The 24,147-nt window shown below is 40.6% G+C and overlaps 1 protein-coding gene across 2 annotated transcripts in view; it reads right to left on the bottom strand.

The window, feature by feature from the left end:
* LOC126365926 (endoribonuclease Dicer-like) overlaps positions 1 to 24,147 on the bottom strand; it is a 401,671-nt gene that overhangs the window by 365,095 nt on the left and 12,429 nt on the right. For both annotated transcript variants that reach the window (XM_050008684.1, XM_050008683.1), the window contains exon 2: positions 17,053 to 17,225. In XM_050008684.1, the coding sequence (XP_049864641.1) occupies positions 17,053 to 17,216 (164 nt within the window). In that variant the 5' untranslated portion in view covers positions 17,217 to 17,225. The remainder of the gene's footprint in view (positions 1 to 17,052; positions 17,226 to 24,147) is intronic.

Here is a 24,147-nt window from a genome sequence, read left to right as displayed (position 1 = left end):
TACCCCACTCATACGGTTATAGTTGGTGGGGACTTCAACCTACCTTCGGTATGTTGGCAAAAATACTTGTTCAAAACCGGTGGTAGGCAGAAAACGTCTTCCGACATTGTCCTAAATGCTTTCTCCGAAAATTATTTCGAGCAGTTAGTACACGAACCCACGCGAATTGTAAATGGTTGCGAAAACACACTTGACCTCTTAGCCACAAACAATCCAGAGCTGATAGAGAGCATCATGACTGATACAGGGATTAGTGATCACAAGGTCGTTGTAGCTAGGCTCAATACCATTTCTTCCAAATCCATCAGAAACAAACGCAAAATAATTTTATTTAAAAAAGTGGATAAAGTGTCACTAGAAGCCTTCCTAAAAGACAATTTCCATTCCTTCCGAACTGACTATGCGAATGTAGATGAGATGTGGCTCAAGTTCAAAGATACAGTAGCAACAGCAATTGAGATATTCATACCTCATAAATTGGTAAGAGATGGAACGGATCCCCCGTGGTACACAAAACAGGTCCAAACGCTGTTGCAGAGGCAACGGAAAAAGCATGCGAAGTTCAGAAGAACGCGAAATCCCGAAGATGGGCTAAAATTTACAGATGCGCGAAATTTGGCACGTACTTCGATGCGAGATGCCTTTAATAGGTTCCACAACGAAACATTGTCTCGAAATTTGGTAGAAAATCCGAAGAAATTCTGGCCGTATGTAAAGTACACAAGCGGCAAGACGCAGTCAATACCTTCGCTGCGCAGTACCGATGGTACTGTTTTCGACGACTGTGCCGCTAAAGCGGAGTTATTGAACGCAGTTTTCCGAAATTCCTTCACCAGGGAAGACGAATGGAATATTCCAGAATTTGAAACACGAACATCTGCTAGCATGAGTTTCTTAGAAGTAGATACCTTAGGGGTTGCGAAACAACTCAAATCGCTTGAAACGGGCAAGTCTTCAGGTCCAGATTGTATACCGATTAGGTTCCTTTCAGATTACGCTGATACTATAGCTCCCTACTTAGCACTCATATACAACCGCTCGCTCACCGATAGATCTGTACATACAGATTGGAAAATTGCGCAGGTCGCACCAGTGTTTAAGAAGGGTAGTAGGAGTAATCCATTTAACTACAGACCTATATCATTGACGTCGGTTTGTAGTAGGGTTTTGGAGCATATACTGTATTCAAACATTATGAATCACCTCGAAGGGAACGATCTATTGACACGTAATCAGCATGGCTTCAGAAAACATCGCTCTTGTGCAACGCAGCTAGCTCTTTATTCGCACAAAGTAATGGCCGCTATCGACAGGGGATCTCAAGTTGATCCCGTATTTCTAGATTTCCGGAAAGCTTCTGACACCGTTCCTCACAAGTGACTTCTAATCAAGCTGCGGAGCTATGGGGTATCGTCTCAGTTGTGCGACTGGATTCGTGATTTCCTGTCAGGAAGGTCGCAGTTCGTAGTAATAGACGGCAAATCATCGAGTAAAACTGAAGTGATATCAGGTGTTCCTCAGGGAAGCGTCCTGGGACCTTTGCTGTGCCTGATCTATATAAATGACCTGGGTGACAATCTGAGCAGTTCTCTTAGATTGTTCGCAGATAATGCTGTAATTTACCGTCTAGTAAGGTCATCCGAAGACCAGTATCAGTTGCAAAGCGATTTAGAAAAGATTGCTGTATGGTGTGTCAGGTGGCAGTTGACGCTAAATAACGAAAAGTGTGAGATGATCCACATGAGTTCCAAAAGAAATCCGTTGGAATTCGATTACTCGATAAATAGTACAATTCTCAAGGCTGTCAATTCAACTAAGTACCTGGGTGTTAAAATTATGAACAACTTGGAAGGACCACATAGATAATATTGTCGGGAAGGCGAGCCAAAGGTTGCGTTTCATTGGCAGGACACTTAGAAGATGCAACAAGTCCACTAAAGAGACAGCTTACACTACACTCGTTCGTCCTCTGTTAGAATATTGCTGCGCGGTGTGGGATCCTTACCAGGTGGGATTGACGGAGGACATCGAAAGGGTGCAAAAAAGGGCAGCTCGTTTTGTATTATCACGTTATAGGGGAGAGAGTGTGGCAGATATGATAAACGAGTTGGGATGGAAGTCATTACAGCATAGACGTTTTTCGTCGTGGCGAGACCTTTTTACGAAATTTCAGTCACCAACTTTCTCTTCCGAATGAGAAAATATTTTGTTGAGCCCAACCTACATACATAGGAATGATCATCAAAATAAAATAAGAGAAATCAGAGCTCGAACAGAAAGGTTTAGGTGTTCGTTTTTTCCGCTCGCTGTTCGGGAGTGGAATAGTATAGAGATAGTATGATTGTGGTTCGATGAACCCTCTGCCAAGCACTTAAATGTGAATTGCAACTAGTCATGTACATGTAGATGTAGATGTATATTTACTGGTGGACATTTTGCTGATAACAATGACATTGTAATCACAACTAAAACACCAGACCTCTTAGTAGAGAAAGGAAATGAAACTCCTAAGGATCAAACCCACAAATATACAAACAAAGAAAATACCATCAGCAAGTTACACCCTCTATCAATGTGTTACCTTCAACTAGACAATGCCTTATATACAGTCTTCAAACTACAGCGAGGGGCCTCTGGAATAAAAACTAAAAAATAGTAACAAACCTTCACATAAAGACCTCTTTATGCAGTTGGAGATTTTAACCACATTATGTTAATATATCCACCAATCTGTGAATATATCCACCAATCTGTGAATATAACCACCAATCTGTTATGCATAACAAGAACATAAGCAATTATCTCATGAACAGTGGCATTCATGATCACTGACCAAGTGCCAGGCTAAACTTACAATTACCAAGAGTAAACAAACAAAAAACATGAAACAGTATTTTCTACAAAGAAATAAAATAGTACAATATATTGCACAGTGATATTAAAGGGACAACTAAAATCAAAATATTTGAAAAGTCCATTAAAGTGTACCTCTTAAATAATTCATTCAATAAAGTCGAGAATTATTTAAATACTTCAGAGTAGGGAAGGGAAAAATATTAATATTATTTAATAAGAAACAACTGTTATTCTATAGTAAACTCTTTTAGTTTAATAATTCCTACAGTAATACACACCAAAATAAACAATTTTTCAAAATTCAATGTAACTGGACAGATGAAAAAAAATCTACTCAGCAAGTAGCAGCAGGAGAAACACACATAAAAAAGGTACAGAAATCCGCAAGCTTTTTGGGCCAATATCTCCTCCTCCTGGCAGAAGGCGAAGGAAGAGGAGTGAAGAAAAAGGACTGGCGTGGTTTAGGAAATGGGGAGAGTTCAGGAAAGATGTCCAGAACTGTTGGTCAGGGGAGACTTACTGGAAGGGATGAGAAGGAAAGATTTTCTTCCGTTTCATCCCTTTTGCCAGATGAAAGGGCCACTGACTCCAAATGCTTGCAAATTTTTATGTGTGTTCTGTTGCTACTTGGTCCTATTCTAACAAAGGTGATATATCTTATATAATTTTATGAAGGATTTGTAGATGAATAAAGAACAAACAAACCAACAAAACCACCCACTGCAAATCACTATTTTTTGTGTCTGCAGTTACTTAGTTCCCCTCTTTCTCACTGTATTGGCTGTGCAGTGCTGATTATGCAATGATAGCTGATGCGATGGTGTAGATTTGGGTGTTTGAAGTGGTCAGCATCACATCATGGCAGTCACCGAGACATCATCAGTCTCTTTTTGCTTCAACATGTTTTACACGGGGAAAAAATCTGAGATTGTTTATAACATTCTCACCCTTCTGCTGGTTACCTCGAATGTTTGAGAATAAAACTTGGAAATGACATGTATTGTACTGTTCTACATTCTTGTAGAAGCATCTTATACATTGGTTGTGCAACAAAATAACAAGGAACAACTCATTAAAAAAGTATTCGCTTATAGGGAGAATTACTTAAACAAAGAATGGTTGAGTGAGTGAATAATATAAGAAACAAAAAAGACAGAGTTCAAAGTACAAACCAGAGAATACATATGACAATTTCACGGACAGAAAAAGTATTTAAATCCACTCGTACAATGATGAATCAGGATAACAGCATAAACCTCCAAACAGATTTCCTTTTCAACTAACTTATCATTCAGCTATAAAGGGTTCAGTTTCCAGCAGGATTTGCATACATTATGACTATTGATACGGCACAAGGACAAACATTCCACTGTTGCAGAGTGAATTTAAAAGAATCATGTTGCTCACACAGAAACTATACATAGTGTTTTAGCATTTTGTAAACCACAAAATTTGTCTTTGCATGAGAAAGCAAAACATCAAATGTAATTTGTAATAATATAGTTGAATAAGTTAGATGCTATACAGATGACATGATTTGTAAAACACCAAGTGGGTCCTTAAAAGCTATGTAATAAATATCTGGTTACTACATTCCTTCCAGTACCTATATGGTGAGTTGTCGCCTGTGCTCTGTCTATTATTTACATATCACAAAAAACTTCCTATTAACACATTAGTTCTTAACTTGTGAGTTACTCGCATGTTCCATGGATCATTTGAACAATTACCACCAAAATTATGCAGAACAAGTTCGTTTACAGGCTATATACACATATGTCACTGCCGATACAGGCCAACTTGGTAAGGATCTAACACTATCCAAGAATTAGTCAACCAAGGGTTTTGAAGATAAACTCTCATGTGAGTTACACCTACTTAGGATTCTGCAGTAATCTGAGTCTGGCATCTGCCTTATCAGTGGCTGCATATATGTGGTCACTCCACTGTAACTCATGGGAACATTCCAATCCAAGCTGCCAGATATGGCAGTCCACATAAGGTGTGCTTGCTTGTGCCAATGTAGTATATGTGTGTGTGTGTGTGTGTGTGTGTGTGTGTGTGTGTGTGTGTGTGTGTGTGTGTGTGTGTTCCTTTGCTCACTAAGGCTTTGCAGTCTTTTTTATGCATGTCTGCGTCTCAACACGCCGTCTTTATAGTGAGTAGCTATCTATCCTTTATCTTATATTGTTCAAAGAAACTCTCATTCATTTGATGGCAGCAACAATTCCTGTGACTGCCCATAAACAATATCAGATATTTTTGTACAGTTATATAATAGTTTGTATTTATTTATTTATTTATTTATTTAGAGGGCCAACAGCTTGTATTTGCACTGAGTGTTGATAATCTGCAAATATACCTGCATTGCATGGCTCCTTCCTGATTATGTTACTGCCCCACACAGAATTGCATCATCAGACAATAGCCTCAGAGAGCTATATTTTCTCTTAAGAGTCATTTAGTACACTTCTTGAACAAAAGTGGTTCAATAATGTTGTCTTTAAGTATACCAGACAGTACTCTTGTTTCTAGCAAAACCTCCCCATTAAATCAATAAACTGAATTATATTTGCTACGAAGTCTTCAATACAATCACATATTTGTTTCAGTATTCCAAACAATGTTTACTGCATACTAAAGCAGTTTCTTGTTGTCTCTGTTACACAGAACTAGCTCTCTACCTTAACTTTTCATTCAACACCTGTAATTAATGATGAAGTAATATATTCAATATCACTGATTCTGTGTTCACAGAGTACAGATCTGTTTGTTCCCAGCACATCAAATGTTTCGCCTGCAAGTGCGCTGTCTCACCAAATCCTCAAGATAATTTTCTGAAAATCTGTTTAGTATATAAATGTACACTTACTATTCTGGGCCTTTCTTTGACACTTTATTTCATTCCCATGTTATCTCTGACACTTGTCTAGTCATCTACTACCACAGGGCTGGCCATGGTGTGCAAAGATTCATGCACCCACACGTCCAGTTTGGTACTCGGCACTACTAATTTTACTCAGTCCTCCTCAGGACTAGTCAGAACACAATGATATATTGTTTAGCAGTGCAATGTGACCCTGTTCTGGCATTTGGTGCAGCACTTTTCAGTCAGCAATACTTTCTTCAGTCCGGCAGAATCACGTGTCAACAATGTTTATACTTTGCTATTTTCTCATAGTAAAAAGGTATTTTGCAGATCCTGTGCCTATTTGCTCAAAAAAAGAGGCAGTTCAGTAAAGTACAGTCACAAGCCTTGAAAAATGAATGAGAATCACAGTTCATTTTCATAGAGCAGGATGAGAATTCTCTATACCTATTATGCAGTTGTATAATCAATGGATACAACAATTTGTTATAGAACAGCCTTACAACACTACACATAAAGAATTTGTTGATGACAGATGAGAAAAACATTACAATGATCGACAGACAATATGTATGCGACTGATTGTTCCATACATCAAGAAGCATTCTGTGTTAAATTTGCAAGCAGGAAGCACATGATGAAATTGGTGGCATGACTAGTAGCACACTGTCAGATTCAATAGTTTGCGATGGAACTGAACAAAGAGCACAGTGGCATTATCTATTAATGTGAAATATGTTGGTTAAGTCAAGCAGCACACGCAGAACAATTTTTTAATTTATCACTCACTATTGTTGGCTTTCTGAATGAAAAGGAAATCAGGAACCCAAATTAGATGATCTGGAATGGATTAAAGATCTAACATTTTAAGTGGACTTGACTGCACACTGCCCTCTTCGCACCACGTCCATGACATGTCTTACTGCTGTCAATAAATTCTCACTATATTATTACATTTTAATTCAGTCTAAATCTGTATGTTTTACTGCATTTATTTGATATTTACTAGTAATTAATTTTTTCCTCATTTCACCCAAATGTTGGTAACTTTTACAAACATTATTTTAGTGTAGGAAGAGGGATCAAAATGTTCACTTGCAAGCCATCTAGTAGTTCATTATAGCACGGTGGCTACTCAGACTTGGGGGGAAAAAAACCTGAAAATTTCAGGCATGGGGAGGAAAGACAAAGTCGTAAAAAGCTCCTGAGAAACTAATGGTGAGCAGCTGGGTGCTGACCATCTCACAATAACGACTTTTCTTCCATCTACGCTGCAGTTTAACCACAGTTTTTCAATGTTAATTTATGTGGACTAATATTAAAATAATCAACACACTTTGAATTATTAAGTATTTTAAAATTTGTGACTTACAATGCTCAGTTAAATTATGATGTTAGATTCCCAGAGATTTCCCCGATTTTTGGAGGTAAAACGTAATTCCCGAGAATTCCAGATTTGCCAGAAGAATCGCCATCCTGTTACAATCTCTAATAACCAAAGAACTACATTTTTCACTTTCAACAGTCAGCTTTGCAACTGTATCTATATTCTGCAAACCACTGTGAAATGCAGGGCAGGTTTCTTTTTGGGCATGAGATGAATGGTTGCTGAAGTGCCTCTGGGGATGTTGTAATTAATGTAATCCTCTCCTCACAATCCCCAAGTGAGTAATACATTTGAGGTTGTAGTATATTCCTTTACTTCAAACTCATCAAAAATTTTTATATGTGCACATACACGGCATGATATCTCTCTTGTGAATTAGTTCAAATGCAACAGGAGTTTGTGCAGTGGCATTTCCTTCTCCGTTACCGGAAATTAATAAGTTGTATGCAGAACAACTGTTTATTGTTGCTAGTTCATAGTTCGTTGCATTTTATGTATTATCTACCACAGAACTGTCAAAGTAACACTCAATACCATATCAAGTTCTGTGGTATAAGAGGAAATCTAAGATACATTTGCCTTTGAGTATTGCCTGTCTAGCTCTATATAAACCATATATTCTTACATCCAATAGCTGATTCCAGACTGTTAGGCATGCCTGGCCTCCTGAGGGAAGGGCAGGTGAAACAACTCTGAAATTCTTCACATAACAGTGGGAATCTAAAAATCTACATGCAAGATTGCCACAGAATTAACATGGAGCCTGTGGTTTAAGCCAGGCTGTTCCAACATTGCCCCATGTGGCAAGGGCAATACTGCACACTCCATATTATACTCACACACAGGCACAAGTAGAGTAGTCTACCTGCCAGATGGCATTATTACACATGCTCTGCGCAAGCATGCACTGCTCTGTAACCCTTGTCTGTGTGTGCTTGACCAGTGGACCATAATTGCATAAGCTACGATCCAGCTGCAAGACTGATCGCGCATTAGCTGTTTGCCCATCCCTGTTGACCTCTGCCCGAGCCTGCCAGCTGTCTCCTCTGGGAGAGCACCTGAGCTGGTACAGCCTGGTTTAAGCCTTCTACCATACTCCATACCAAAGAGCCACAGTCAATCCTGGGTACGATGACACCAATCACATATGTGCCTTCAACCCATGAACAAGGTTAGCAGGGTTCACCATGTCTTTCATTTAACAACAAATCTGAAAATGACCTCTAAAAACAGACGGAAGGCATCACTGGTCTCAACAGGAGCCATGACTTGCAGTAAGCTGCATCCATGTCTCAGACACTCAGCAAACACTGGATTACTTCCCAAATGATTTTGCTTAGGGGATCTACTGCCTGCCTTACAATGGGGCTCCATTCAAGTTTGCAGCCAGCAGGAAGAATGGCCCCACAGCCAACAGGGAAGATGGCTTGGGCTGGCACAGTTCTGATTTCAGCAATGGGTAATAGTTTCTTCATTCCTGTCGTGGAGAAATACAGGGACTGTTTTATGACCATTACTCACGTTTATCCTCCACCTAGAGATCTACAACCCCATTACTCTCCAACATTCACCCAGATGACCAAATTTTTCCAATATACTTCTTGCTGTTATCTTTCTGGCTGAACTATTATTGAAGTAAGGTGTCTCAGACATTTCACTTTAAGATTCTGAGATAACATGCATCTGTGCTAATTTGTAGAGTTAAAAATTGTATTCTTAGGTTGCTAGATATCCATGCCCACAGGAAAATAATTTTTGTAGCAGCAGATAAACTTTTCTTACAGAATAATATCTTCCACAGTCCGCAGAACAGTTAGTAGAAGAACATACGGTTTCGAAAAAAAGTTACATCACATATCTCACACTTTTGATGTTTGCTGTTCTCAAGAACAAATTCCTCTATTATATTAGTATTTGGTTAAGAACTCAAACATCTCACTCCATTAGTATTGAATCCATGAACAACAGCACACTCACTAGATCACTGAGACCACTACTAAATTCCACGCATCTACAATCCACGACCAGTACGAAAATAGCTGTGTACTGTGTTTGTCACATTAAAATGTCATTGAAGATTACAGGTAGCAGAAGATTTCAGGGTAGACATGTATTGCAGCAAGTACTAACAAAACAAGCCCATTTAACACAATACTGGTAGGAAATAACAGTTGATCCCTACAATAGTTCAGTTCCAAGTATGGGTGGTAATCAGAAATGATTCGCAATTGTACTTTTTTTGTATCTTTTTTATTAACTAACATGAGCTCGTGTACACGGGATCTCTCCTTATAATCGCCAGTGACAACAATACACCACTGCCACTATCTTAAAAACTTCATTACTGTGCCACAGAACCACTGTTTGGGGGTACTACACGCCCATTCCTGAGTGAAATTCTTAGGTGTTGCCCAATCTTTTAACTCACAATGCATCCTTCATGTTACTGAATGGAGCATAATCAGATGGAATGAGATCAGGTGAATTGAATGGAGCATAATCAGATGGAATGAGATCAGGTGAATAGTGTGAGCGTGGCACAATAATGAACATCAGTGATGCAAACTTTGCTCACTATTCCACTGGCGATGCAATGATCTGTCCAATAAACACGAGCTTCCTAAACACACACCACAGTTACACATTTATGAATATGTTGTTTTGACTCCTTTCTTCCACAAAAACTATGCAGTCCATCTTTGTCCATGACCGTCACCTTCCACCTTGTTCATAGCCTTCCGTACTTAACAGCAAACAACCACAGTCTTTTCACTACACACATGGTTCATAACTGCTATCTAGCATCTCTTTGGTGGTCTATGACCAGTTTATGATACTACAAAAGGATATGCCCATAGTTTGAGTGGTGCTTGTAAAATAAATAAATTGTAACTCATCTCCGAACACCTCTCATGTTACAGTATGTATTAAGTACTCTCTGTACAGCCTCTAGTTGTGTCTGCATCACATTTTGAAACCTCTAGTTCACATATTTTGTAAGCTTAAATCTCCACTTACATCAGAGCAAATAGAAGCAAACAGGTGAATGAGCACACACAGAAAAATTCAGCAGTGTCCACTACCATTGCTGCCACCAATGAGCAAGTGTTTATATAGGAGGAAATGGAAGAAAATATAAGGGAATGACCAACAAAGAACAACACACTACAAATGCTGCACTTTTGTTTTGTAGATACTACAGCTGTCAGCACATTGGTTTCATTCAATATAATTCTGTTTATAGTTATCATGCAAAACTTATTCAGATAGTAACAATAAATTAAGGATGGGTCTACCTTTTTGCTAGTACACAAATTGTGGTTTTATCATCCAAACTTGTCTCACCACAGATGTGGCACTCCCAGTGGTCTTTTTCTTATTATTTTACATTGTGTGTGTCCTGTGGGTGCCAACCAATATCAGCCACAGGGCTAACTTAGTACACCGTATCACTAGTGTAGTGTTTTGCTAGTCCTTAGCTGTGACATGTTTGTTTTTATGTACCTGACCTCAAAACTTCTATGTGATAGTTATTCAAATAGGATTTTTTGTTGGTAAATAAGCAAGCAAAGCACTGTAGGAAAAGAAAAACATGGACATCTGAATTTTTACGATTTTTAAACAAATAGTAGCTACCCACTTATTACTGAACTTCTGCTACAACCTTCCTTATCCTTGTTTCGAACCACTGCAAGCATGTAGGCAAAGCATTTTATTGGCTGCTCATTGCAATGATGAGAAAATGGTTTTGCAGAACACTGACCACCTATGAGCAATAATGGCCAAAGATTCTTAGCAACTGGACACAGTTATGCATGTTCCCAAGTTTGCAGCAAGTAACGAATTTATTTTCTTTGTCGATTCGTCAGTGCCTTGGCAATTTCTTGTAAAGCACATTTTCCCATACATTTTGTCCAGTGGATCTTGAGGAAGAAACTTATCTCCTGTGGCACCTACAGCATATATATATATATATATATATATATATATATATATATATAAATAAAACAGAAAGAAACTTCCACATGGGACATATGTCTGCTTGTGTCTGTGTATGTGCGGATGGATATGTGTGTGTGTGTGTGTGCGAGTGTACACCTGTCCTTTTTTTCCCCTAAGGGAAGTCTTTCCGCTCCCGGGATTGGAATGACTCCTTACCCTCTCCCTTAAAACCCACACCCTTTCATTTTTCCCTCTCCTTCCTTCCTTCCTGACGAAGCAACTGCCAGTTGCGAAAGCTTGTAATTCTGTGTGTGTGTTTGTGTGTTTTGTTCATGTGCCTGTCTGCCGGCGCTTTCCCACTTGGTAAGTCTTGGAATCTTTATATATATATATATATATATATATATATATATATATATATACCAAGCGGGAAAGCGCCGGTAGACAGGCACAATAAATAAAAAAACACAAACACAAAATTTCTAGCTTTCGCAACCGACGGTTGCTTCGTCAGAAAAGAGGGAAGGAGAGGGAAAGACGAAAGGATGTGGGCTTTAAGGGAGAGGGTAAGGACTCATTCCAATCCCGGGAGCGGAAAGACTTACATTAGGGGGAAAAAAGGACAGATGTACACTCGCGCTCTCACACACACACACACACACACACACACACACACACACACACACACACACACACACACACACATATCCATCCGCACATACACAGACAAAAGCAGACATTTGTAAAGGCAAAGAGTTTGGGCAGAGATGTCAGTCGAGGTGGAAGTACAGAGGCAAAGAAGTTGTTGAAAGACAGGTGAGGTATGAGCGGCGGCAACTTGAAATTAGCGGAGGTTGAGGCCTGGCGGATATCGAGAAGAGAGGATATACTGAAGGGCAAGTTCCCATCTCTGGAGTTCGGATAGGTTGGTGTTGGTGGGAAGTATCCAGATAACCCGGACGGTGTAACACTGGGGCAAGATGTGCTGGCCCTGCACCAAGGCATGTTTAGCCACAGGGTGATCCTCATTACCAACAAACACTGTCTGCCTGTGTCCATTCATGCGAATGGACAGTTTGTTGCTGGTCATTCCCACATAGAAAGCGTCACAGTGTAGGCAGGTCAGTTGGTAAATCACATGGGTGCTTTCACATGTGGCTCTGTCTTTGATCGTGCACACCTTCCGGGTTACAGGACTGGAGTAGGTGGTGGTGGGAGGGTGCATAGGACAGGTTTTACACCGGGGCGGTTGCAAGGGTAGGAGCCAGAGGGTAGGAAAGGTGGTTTGGGGATTTCATAGGGATGAACCAAGAGGTTACGAAAGTTAGGTGTACGGCGGAAAGACACTCTTGATGGAGTGGGGAGGATTTCATGAAGGATGGATCTCATTTCGGGGCAGGATTTTAGGAAGTTGTATCCCTGCTGGAGAGCCACATTCAGAGTATGATCCAGTCCTGGGAAGTATCCTGTCACAAGTGGGGCACTTTTGGGGTTCTTCTGTGAGAGGTTCTGGGTTTGAGGGGATGAGGAAGTGGCTCTGGTTATTTGCTTCTGTACCAGGTCGGGAGGGTAGTTGCGGGATGCGAAAGCTGTTTTCAGGTTGTTGGTGTAATGGTTCAGGGATTCAGGACTGGAGCAGATTCGTTTGCCACGAAGGTCTAGGCTGTAGGGAAGGGACCGTTTAATATGGAATGGGTGCAGCTGTCATAATGGAGGTACGGTTGCTTGTTGGAGGGTTTGATGTGGACGGATGTGTGAAGCTGGCCATTTGGCAGATGGAGGTCAATGTCAAGGAAAGTGGCATGGGATTTGAAGTAGGACCAGGTGAATCTGATGGAACCAAAGGAGTTGAGGTTGGAGAGGAAATTCTGGAGTTGTTCTTCACTGTGAGTCCAGATCACGAAGATGTCATCAATAAATCTGTACCAAACTTTGGGTTGGCAGTATGTGGCTGAGGGACTGCGTCAGCTTTCAGACAACTCTACATACAAAGTTTGCCAAGGTAATCCCATTCCTGATGTCCAGGCAGAGCTTCAAGGAATCTTCAGAACCTTAGGCCCCCTACAAAACCTTTCACCTGACTCCATCAAACTCCTGACCCCACCGACACCTCGCACTCCTACCTTCTACCTACATCCCGGCTGCCCCATTGTAGCTGGTTACCAAGCCCCCACAGAACGTATCTCTGCCTACGTAGATAAACACCTCCAACCCATTACATGCAGTCTCCCATCCTTCATCAAAGACACCAACCACTTTCTGGAACGCCTTGAATCCGTACCCAGTCTGTTACCACCGGAAACCATCCTTGTAACCATTGATGCCACTTCCCTGTACACAAATATCCCGCACGTCCAGGGCCTCGCTGCAATGGAGCACTTCCTTTCACGCCGATCACCTGCCACCCTACCTAAAACCTCTCTCCTCGTCACCTAAGCCAGCTTCATCCTGACCCACAATTTCTTCACTTTTGAAGGGCAGACACACCAACAATTAAAGGGAAAAGGCTTGGGTACCAGGATGGCCCCCTCGTATGCCAACCTATTTATGGGTCGCTTAGAGGAAGCCTTCTTGGTTACCCAAGCCTGCCAACCCAAAGTTTGGTACGGATTTATTGATGACATCTTCATGATCTGGACTCACAGTGAAGAACAACTCCAAATTTTCCTCTCCAACCTCAACTCCTTTGGTTCCATCAGATTCACCTGGTCCTACTCCAAATCCCATGCCACTTTCCTTGACGTTGACCTCCATCTGTCCAATGGCCAACTTCACACATCCGTCCACATCAAACCCACCAACAAAAAACAGTACCTCCATTATGACAGCTGCACCCATTCCATATTAAACGGTCCCTTCCCTACAGCCTAGGCCTTCGTGGCAAACGAATCTGCTCCAGTCCTGAATCCCTGGACCATTACACCAACAACCTGAAAACAGCTTTCGCATCCCGCAACTACCCTCCCGACCTGGTACAGAAGCAGATAACCAGAGCCACTTCCTCATCCCCTCAAAACCAGAATCTCTCGCAGTAGAACCCAAAAGTGCCCCACTTGTAACAGGATACTTCCCGGGACTGGATCCGATTCTGAATGTCGCTCTCCAGCAGGGATATAACTTCCTAAAGTCCTGCCCCGAAATGAGATTCATCCTTCATGAAATCCTCCCCACTCCACCAAGAGTGTCTTTCCGCCGTCCACCTAACCTTCGTAACCTCTTGATTCATCCCTATGAAATCCCCAAACCACCTTCCCTACCCTCTGGCTCCTACCCTTGCAACCGCCCCCGGTGTAAAACCTGTCCTATGCACCCTCTCACCACCACCTACTCCAGTCCTGTAACCCGGAAGGTGTGCACGATCAAAGGCAGAGCCACGTGTGAAAGCACCCACGTGATTTACTAACTGACCTGCCTACACTGTGACGCTTTCTATGTGGGAATGACCAGCAACAAACTGTCCATTCGCATGAATGGACACAGGCAGACAGTGTTTGTTGGTAATGAGGATCACCCTGTGACTAAACATGCCTTGGTGCAGGGCCAGCACATCTTGGCACAGTGTTACACCGTCCGACTTATCTGTATAGTTCCCACCAACACCAACCTATCGCAACTCCAGAGATGGGAACTTGCCCTTCAACATATCCTCTCTTCTTGTTATCCACCAGGCCTCAATCTCCGCTAATTTTTAAGTTGCCGCCACTCATACCTCACCTGTCATTCAACATCATCTTTGCCTCCACACTTCCGCCTTGACTTACATCTCTGCCCATACTCTTTGCCTTTAAATATGCCTGCTTGTGTCTGTGTATGTATGTATGGATGGATGTGTGTGTGTGTGTGTGTGTGTGGGCGCGCGCGCGCGCGCGCCAATATATACCTATCCTTTTTTCCCCCTAACGTAAGTCTTTCCGCTCCCGGGATTGGAATGACTCCTTACCCTCTCCCTTAAAACCCACATCCTTTCATCTTTCCTTTTCCTTCCCTCTTTCCTGACGAAGCAGCCGCCGGTTGCGAAAGCTCGAAATTCTGTGTGTGTGTTTTATTCATTGTGCCTATCTACCGGCGCTTTACTGCTTGGTAAGTCTTGGAATCTTTGTTTTTAATATATATATATATAAACAGAAAGAAACTTCCACATGGGAAAAATATATTAAAAACAAAGATTCCAAGACTTACCAAGCGGGAAAGCGCCGGCAGACAGGAACATGAACAAAACACACAAACACACACACAGAATTGCTAGCTTTCGCAACCGATGGTTGCTTCTTCAGGAAGGAGAGGGAAAGACGAAAGGATGTAGGTTTTAAGGGAGAGGGTAAGGAGTCATTCCAATCCCGGGAGCGGAAAGACTTCCCTTAGGGGAAAAAAAGGACAGATGTACACTCGCGCACACACACACACACACACACACATATCCATCCGCACATACACAGACACAAGCAGACATATTTAGAGGCAAAGAGTAAGGGCAGAGATGTCAGTCGAGGTGGAAGTACAGAGGCAAAGAAGTTGTTGAAAGACAGGTGAGGTATGAGCGGCGGCAACTTGAAATTAGTGGAGGTTGAGGCCTGGCGGATATCGAGAAGAGAGGATATACTGAAGGGCGAGTTCCCATCTCCGGAGTTCGGATAGGTTGGTGTTGGTGGGAAGTATCCAGATAACTCGGACGGTGTAACACTGTGCCAAGATGTGCTGGCCGTGCATCAAGGCATGTTTAGCCACAGGGTGATCCTCATTACCAACAAACACTGTCTGCCTGTGTCCATTCATGCGAATGGACAGTTTGTTGCTGGTCATTCCCACATAGAAAGCATCACAGTGCAGGCAGGTCAGTTGGTAAATCACGTGGGTGCTTTCACATGTGGCTCTCCCTTTGATCGTGTACACCTTCCGGGTTACAGGACTGGAGTAGGTGGTGGTGGGAGGGTGCATAGGACAGGTTTTACACTGGGGGCAGTTGCAAGGGTAGGAGCCAGAGAGTAGGGGAGGTGGTTTGGGGATTTCATAGGGATGAACCAAGAGGTTACGAAGGTTAGGTGGACGGCGGAAAGACACTCTTGGTGGAGTGGGGAGGATTTCATGAAGGATGGATCTCATTTCGGGGCAGGATTTTAGGAAGTCGTATCCCTGCTGGAGAGCCACATTCAAGGTCTGATCCAGTCCCGGGAAGTATTCTGTTACAAGTGGGGCACTTTTGTTGGTGTCTGTGTATGTGCGGATGGATGTGTGTGTGTGTGTGTGTGTGTGTGTGTGTGTGTGTGTGTGTGTGCGCGCGCGAGTGTACACCTGTCTTTTTTTCCCCTAAGGGAAGTCTTTCCGCTCCCGGGATTGAAATGACTCCTTACCCTCTCCCTTAAAACCCACATCCTTTCGTCTTTCCCTCTCCTTCCTGTAGAAGCAACCATCGGTTGCGAAAGCTAGTAATTCTGTGTGTGTGTTTTGATCTATTATGACTCCATGATTTCCATCATATACCCAATTCACATTTGCTAATGAAGTTAGTTCACACACAAAATGTGACACATCAAAAAAAGAGGATACACTCCTGCTGTTCACACCAACAAAAGTGCAGAAATGGAAAGTATGTGAGCTTTCTTTGACAGTTTGCTGCAAGACAAACGACCAGCAAAACATGAGTGAACACCTGCAAAGGCAAACTGAGCACAGCTAAATGTGGATCTCTCTCAATTGCCTGCAATTTACATCTGAAATCCAAGAAAAATCTTGCCCCTTGCATTCACTCCATTATAAACACACCCTTGCATTCACTCCATTATAAACACACCCTTGCAATCACTCCATTATAAAACACAAGTAATATCTGAGCATCATACAGCACAGAAATCATGTTCAGCCTGCTACATAGATCAAAACAACAAATGATAAAAGTAACTGCCTAAGTACCTAATATCAAGGTCATGTCAGTTTGGGTTTATCCATTCTACATTGCATGCACACACTGAATTGCCTCACAGACAAAGAAAAAATTACTTACACACAGCATTCCTTCATTATTTCCTTAATAAACATAACAGCTATGAATGTTTTCCCAGACCCTGTGGGCAGGTACAGAATTGTGTTCTCATTTAGGCAACGTTTCAAGAGCTCTTCCTGGTACCTACGAGGAGCTACCTGCATTTTTTCTGGTGCAGTGTCCATGTTGGTAAGCTGAAATCACAATAAAGATGCTATAATATAAAAAAAATCACATTAATAGACATTTGTGAAACTTAGGTGAAGCCACATATAAAAAAAACAACAACAACACACACACACACACACACACACACACACACAATAAAATGGTGAGCAGTTTTTGAAATAGTATTGTGAGAATTTAACAAAAGCTGTAGGTCAACTATAATTTACTGAATTGTAGCAGACAGCATATGGGTAAAAAGAGCTTAAAAATGATGATAATAATAATAAAGCCACTCTTGCATCTGCAATGACATACTGCCCTATTCAAGTGACATAGACATTGGAAATAATGTTTGTCACAGCTTCTTTGGCTTTGTTGTAAGATATGTAATAATTGTTTGGGAGACATCAAGTAGTGTAAATAGGACATTACACAAAAGCTTTTATTATAAATATGTGTAATATTATACATATGGCTTCTTGCCGATCACTATTTAGAGATCTAAAAATGTTTAGCTATTCCGTTTATTTACATTTATGAACTGTTGTAGTGCTTTGAGAATTCACATGTAAATTCTGGAACCACTCGACCTTCTGCAGCGTCGAACATGCAATATAAGAGAAGTGTGAGAGAGAGAGCCTATTTACTGCGCAACACATGTCTGTGCGTGCAGAATGGACATTAGTCCTGGGAGGACAGGAGCTGTGTCAGTCGAGAGATGCCGACAAGTGTTTGCCGCTCGCGCCATAGAAGCTGTATGTGACGTACAAGGAGCAAGCATGCGTATTTCTTTGACAGTGTAATGATTGTAATTGTTAGGAGCAATTGAAACACATTTTGTCTAGAGACTCCTTCTTGATCCTGGTGTTACGACTTGCGAGAAGCAAGACCTGTTTTTGAATTTCTGTTGATTATGAAACCCACCACAATGTAATTATATTTAATAGTATCTAACAGGTATCGTCATAGTTGACTTGCAAGAATTTGTATGTTGATATGAAACTTGTGGAGATGAAAGTATACCTGAACTTAACTGAAAGTATAAAGGTACCCAGTTATTTCTAGTGAATGAGAGTGTGTTTGTTAGTTCACCTAACCAGCATTATTTCTTTGGAGAAGTAGTTGTAGAGATCGACGCAGCCACATATTCAGAAAAGAAGATCGGCTAAACGTTTCAAGTAAGTCAACTGGAGTAAGAGAAGTGTAAAGTTTGCAATCCAGTTTTGCACCACTTCCCTTGTCGCCAAAACCAATAGACTGTTTACTTTTATACATAACAATTCACAGAAAACCATTTTCAAAATGTCTATGATACTAAAAATAAAGAAACTTTCATGAAACCATCCCAGATTAAACTCTATTCCCAAATTACTCATTACATAACTACGAGAACTTATCATAAATTGAAAGCAGAATAGCTGTATAGTATGGGATGCACTAACATTATGAAAGGTAAAAGTTTTAATTGTATCAATGAAATAATTAAACAATGGAAAATTCAGGATGGAATGCAACAATATTAAGAAAAGGAAAGTTGCTACTCACCATATAGCAGGGATGCTGAATTGCAGACAGGTACAACAAATGACTCACAATTAAAGCTTTCGGATACTAAGGCCTTCATCAACAATGGATGACAAACACACACACACACACACACACACACACACACACACACACACACACAAACCACACTGCATTGCTGCTCGCAGTGTGGCTTCAGTTGCATGAGACTACAGTTGTGTGTGTGTGTGTGTGTGTGTGTGTGTGTGTGTGTGTGTGTAGTCTATCGTGTAGTCTATTGTTGACGAAGGCCTCAATGGACAAAAGCTTTAATTGTGAGACTCTTTTTGTTGTGCCTCTCTGCGACTCAGCATCTACGCTTATGGTAAGTAGCAACTTTTCTTTTAATAACATTGAAACAATTAAAGAAAGATTAAGATTAATTAAATACATCAATCTAAGAGAAAAGTGGTTTGACTAATAATGAGAATGTAAATCATTTTCAGGATAAAAGTCAATGAGTCAACAGGTGATAAATACCTTGCATCGAGTTTAATCTGAAAAACAACACTCAAAAGGAGAAGTGTTTAACGACAATAAATAATAAAACTAAATCTCTTCTGTAAAGCAGACCAAAACAGGTGAAACCTCCCTCATGTGTTCTAAATGAGTCTCCAGTGTCCAAAGCTGAACCAACAATTAGTTTAGACAGAAATTGCACTTGTACGAAGCACACATCATACTAAAGGAAGAGTGAACAAGATTCAAACTTGCATATATTCCACCGAAATATAAGAGGTCTGAAGAATAAAACATCTAAACGATGAAAATGGAAGTAAACCTGATACACTACGTTTCAACATTATATTACAAACCTAATTCCCATAGTACTAACTGAAAGCTTAAGCATAGCTGTTCATTACTGTAGATGTAATAGGGGAAAGATGAAGTTCCACTTTGGTTAATTTATTTGTCCTTATTTGTTAGAAATGATGTAGTATATAGATCAAAAACAAAGATTCCAAGACTTACCAAGCGGGAAAGCGCCGGCAGACAGGCACAATGAACAAAACACACAAACACACACAGAATTACTAGCTTTCGCAACCGATGGTTGCTTCTTCAGGAAGGAGAGGGAAAGACGAGAGGATGTGGGTTTTAAGGGAGAGGGTCACGAGTCATTCCAATCCCGGGAGCGGAAAGACTTCCCTTAGGGGGGAAAAAAGGACAGGTGTACACTCACACACACCCACACACACATATCCATCTGCACATACACAGACACAAGCAGACATATGTCTGTTTATGTGTGTTTGTGTGTTTTGTTCATTGTGCCTGTCTGCCGGCGCTTTCCCGCTTGGTAAGTCTTGGAATCTTTGTTTTTAATATATTTTTCCCATGTGGAAGTTTCTTTCTATTTTATTTACATCAGTAGTATATATATCCCTAGATTTAACTAAATACTGTCCTGAACCGCACTATGAAGCATGTGACACTGAAATAACTGCAAATACTGCAACAGTTCTTATGCTATCAATTTACAGGGCACCTGCTGGAAATTTGAATATTTGTCTGAGACACATTGAATTTCATTTTTCTCACCTCTCTAGAAAAACTACTTCTTTCAGTGTAATGGGCGACTAACACAACCCTGTTAACAGATAATATAAATGGAACTGACCTCTAACACCTGATGTGCTCTTACAACCTAATATAAGTGGTAGACTTCTCCAACTACAGAAAAAGCCAGCACTTTAATAGTTAAAATATTTGTGAATACAGATAGATATTAATTTCCAGAATGAGATTTTGACTCTGAAACGGAGAGTGAACTGACATGAAACTTACTGGCAGATTGAAACTGTGTGCCGGACTGAGACTCGAACTTGGGACCTTTGCCTTTTGCAGGCAAGAGCTCTACCATCTGAGCTACCCAAGCACGACTTACGCCGCATCCTCACAGCTTTACTTCTGCCAGTACCTCGTCTCCTACCTTCCAAACTTTACAGACTCTCTCTGCGATCTTGCAGAACTAGCACTCCTGAATGAAAGGGACGTTTGGAAGGTAGGAGACGAGGTAGTGGCAGAAGTAAAGCTGTGACGACGGGGCGTGAGTCGTGCTTGGGTAGCTCAGATGGTAGAGCACTTGCTTGCAAAAGGCAGAGGTCTCGAGTTCGAACCTTGGTCCGGCACACAGCTTTAATCTGCCAGGAAGTTTCAGATAGTAATTTAACTGCAAAAATATTATAAATGGGCTTTCTGACTGTGGTGGACAGCTACTCACCACAAACGAAATAAATGTACAGGGAAAAGTTAATTTCATTTAAAAATTTTGAGGATTATAAACAAATGCAGCATGGAAAACTTTAATCACAACTTCTGGATTGGTGTCCTGTATATGCTGTTATTGGTGTTAAATCCGAATGTAACACATATTAATGAGGTTACAAGTGTACAGAAAGGCAGTGAGAGAAAACCTGTTTTGATCATGCTATAGGCTGTTGATAACTGAGGACATCAAACTTTCTTGTAGAAATAAAAGAGAGCTTTATACTGTAGCCAAGAGACCAAATGGTACCAATATGATTAGGCACTACAAACTGTTCAGATAGAAAAAATTCTGATCTCTGCCGCATTCAGGCAATGAAAGAACTCATTGGCGACAAATGAAAATTTGTAACAAGGCCGGGACGTGCAGCGGGTCTCCTGCTTGCAAGGCAAACGCGTTAACCGTCTGTGCCACCTTGACACCGCTTAGGCACAACTGTATGGACAACCCAAGCACACTAAACCTCAATCCAAATTCCCATCTGCCCTTCCTTCTATGTTTGCTCATCACATCACACGAGTGTACATTACAAACTGTACAATTCTTAACAGGAGCATGCAGGCATCAAAGAAAATATTCTTCAAGGTGGAAATCAATAACTTAAATATTAAAGTTAAAACTATACTGAATTTCGCAAAGAAGGGAACACGGGAAAGTGAACTCTGTACATAAAATCTCTAAATAAAAAAATGAGCATCATTTTGTCAATGATTAAAACCAGTTGTAGACACATTCAACAAACACTTTTTAACACTAATCAAACAAAAAGGATTGTGAGGCTCCATAAATCATGCCATTTATTTATACAACATAGTGCAGCACTTAGAACCGTAAAATAGATCAATGCAAGAACAGTTACTTTGCAGGAATTGAAATAATTGTCAAGTCTGTGAAAGTTGAAATTCAACTGAAGTTGACAACATATCTGGCCCACTATTAAAATACTTCAGCAGCCATATTCTTTCTGCATATTTGGGATGCATCAGTCGAGTAAGCTATCCACAAAGAGCATACAAACTTGAGTATGACACTCACAGGGATCCATTTCAGTGTCTGTAAGTATTTCAACACCCTACCTTCAAAAATTATGTGCCTAGTGAATGATCACCTCTTGTTTAAAAAATACTTAAGGCAGTTCCTATTGCAAGGATCATTCTAAACTATAAAAGAATTCTTAACTCAAAGTACTGCATCCATGAACCTGTAATACTTACAATCAGATAAATACCCATATCTCTATTTATTATTGTGAGCATATTCAAATACTTTTTTCCTTTGATAGAACCTAAGCTGTAGCTACCTTAATATGAAAGAGATTAATTCTAACTAAATAATACCATAGAATGTAACCACAATTAACTTGTGAAACTTACTTATTCCACACGTTTGTGACATTTTCAAATGTGGGTCACCCGAACACAAAAGAAATAAATAAGTAAATGAAATAAAGAAAAATAAAACACTAAAAAGAAAATTATATGTATTCCTAGAACAAACATGTTATTCCTCAATCATTCACAAAATTCTTAAATGATGATAAAGTTATCTTTGTAGAATATTGTAGTAATTGTTGACACTTTTGTATGTGTGTCTAAATTGTACTCTGAGGAGACAAAAGTCATGGGGTAGTGATATGCGCGTGTACAGATGGCAGTAGTATTGCGTACGTAAGGTACAAAAGGGCAGTGCATTGGCAGCCAACTGTCATTAGCACTCAGGTGATTCATCTGACGTGATTATGGCTGCAAGACGGGAATTAACACACTATGAATGGTACTTGTAGTTGCATTTCAAAAATTATTATGGAATTCAATATTCAGGGATCCACAGTACCAAGTGTCTGTCGAGAATAGAACATTTCCTCCCAACAAGTACAACACAGTGGCCAACGGCCTTCACACAAAAACTGAGGTGTTTGTGTAGAGTTGTCAGTGTAAACAGACAAACAACACTGCATGACAGGACTGCAGAAATCAATGTGGACTGTATGACGAAAAAATCCATTAAGACAGTGGGGTGAAATCTAGCAACAAAGGGCTATGGTGGCAGATGACTGATGCAAGTGCCTTCGCAAATAGCAAAATGTTTCCTGCTGCTCCTATCCTGTGCTCATGACCATACCAGTTGGACAATAGACAATCGGAAAACTATAGCCTGGTCAGGTAAGTCCCAATTTCAGTCGGTAAGAGCTGATGGTAGGGTTTAAGTATGGCACAGACCCCATGAAGCCATGGACACAAGTTGTCAACAAGGCACTGTTCAAGCTGGTGTAGGCTGTTTGCACATGGAATGGACTAGATCCTCTGATAGAACCAGGGATACGACAAGTGAAATTCCCTGATTTCCAGAAAAGTTTTAGTATTTTTTCCCTGACAAATTTTGAGATCTCAAGGGTAAGTAAAGACATAAGTTGTAAAAAAAATGTAAGGACTTCTGTAGTCTCCCCAATGTGAGCAAAAATCTTAAGTGCTAACATCAAAATATTCTGTAATGAAATGCCTTTAGATGGAGACAGCAAGCCCAATGGTACAACAGTATATGTGTTTCATTAAGACCACTGTTGTTATTTTATTTCAGTAAAACTAAACACATTTGGTGACAAAAATATGCATTTCCTTGGAGTCGCAAGACAGATTTAAAATACCTTCACTGATTTCAGAAAAACCTGAGAAAAAAATTGGCCTCTTTGAAAGAATTGTATAAGGCAGGAAAGAGTTGTGCAAACCTATAGGTGACCGCCAATAAAATGTTGATTCTACTATGTTCGCTGTTGTCGGTTATTACCCACTTTGTTATGTCTATTATTTTACAGGTATTGTCTGAATTTTCTTTCGAGTAATATATGAGTACACAGTGTACTAACTGCCAGCGACAGCCACAATTTTCTTCTCCGTATCATCCATACGTTCTAATGTACAAATTACTTTCAAACTACCAAAATGTACTAGAATAAACAAAACATCTATAAAATGCCTCACTATACAGTGTACTTGTAGCGAGACAGTCACAATTCCTGAAATCCATCACCCATGGCCTCTGGCCCGCCGAGGAACACTGCAGTCCTGGGTCCTGGGATAAACTACAAAAATCCACTGCATAATGGCACACACAAACAG

Source organism: Schistocerca gregaria, chromosome 4, assembly GCF_023897955.1.
Source record: "Schistocerca gregaria isolate iqSchGreg1 chromosome 4, iqSchGreg1.2, whole genome shotgun sequence".
Classification (NCBI taxonomy): domain Eukaryota; kingdom Metazoa; phylum Arthropoda; class Insecta; order Orthoptera; family Acrididae; genus Schistocerca; species Schistocerca gregaria.
This window is presented reverse-complemented; position numbering and strand designations above follow the sequence as displayed.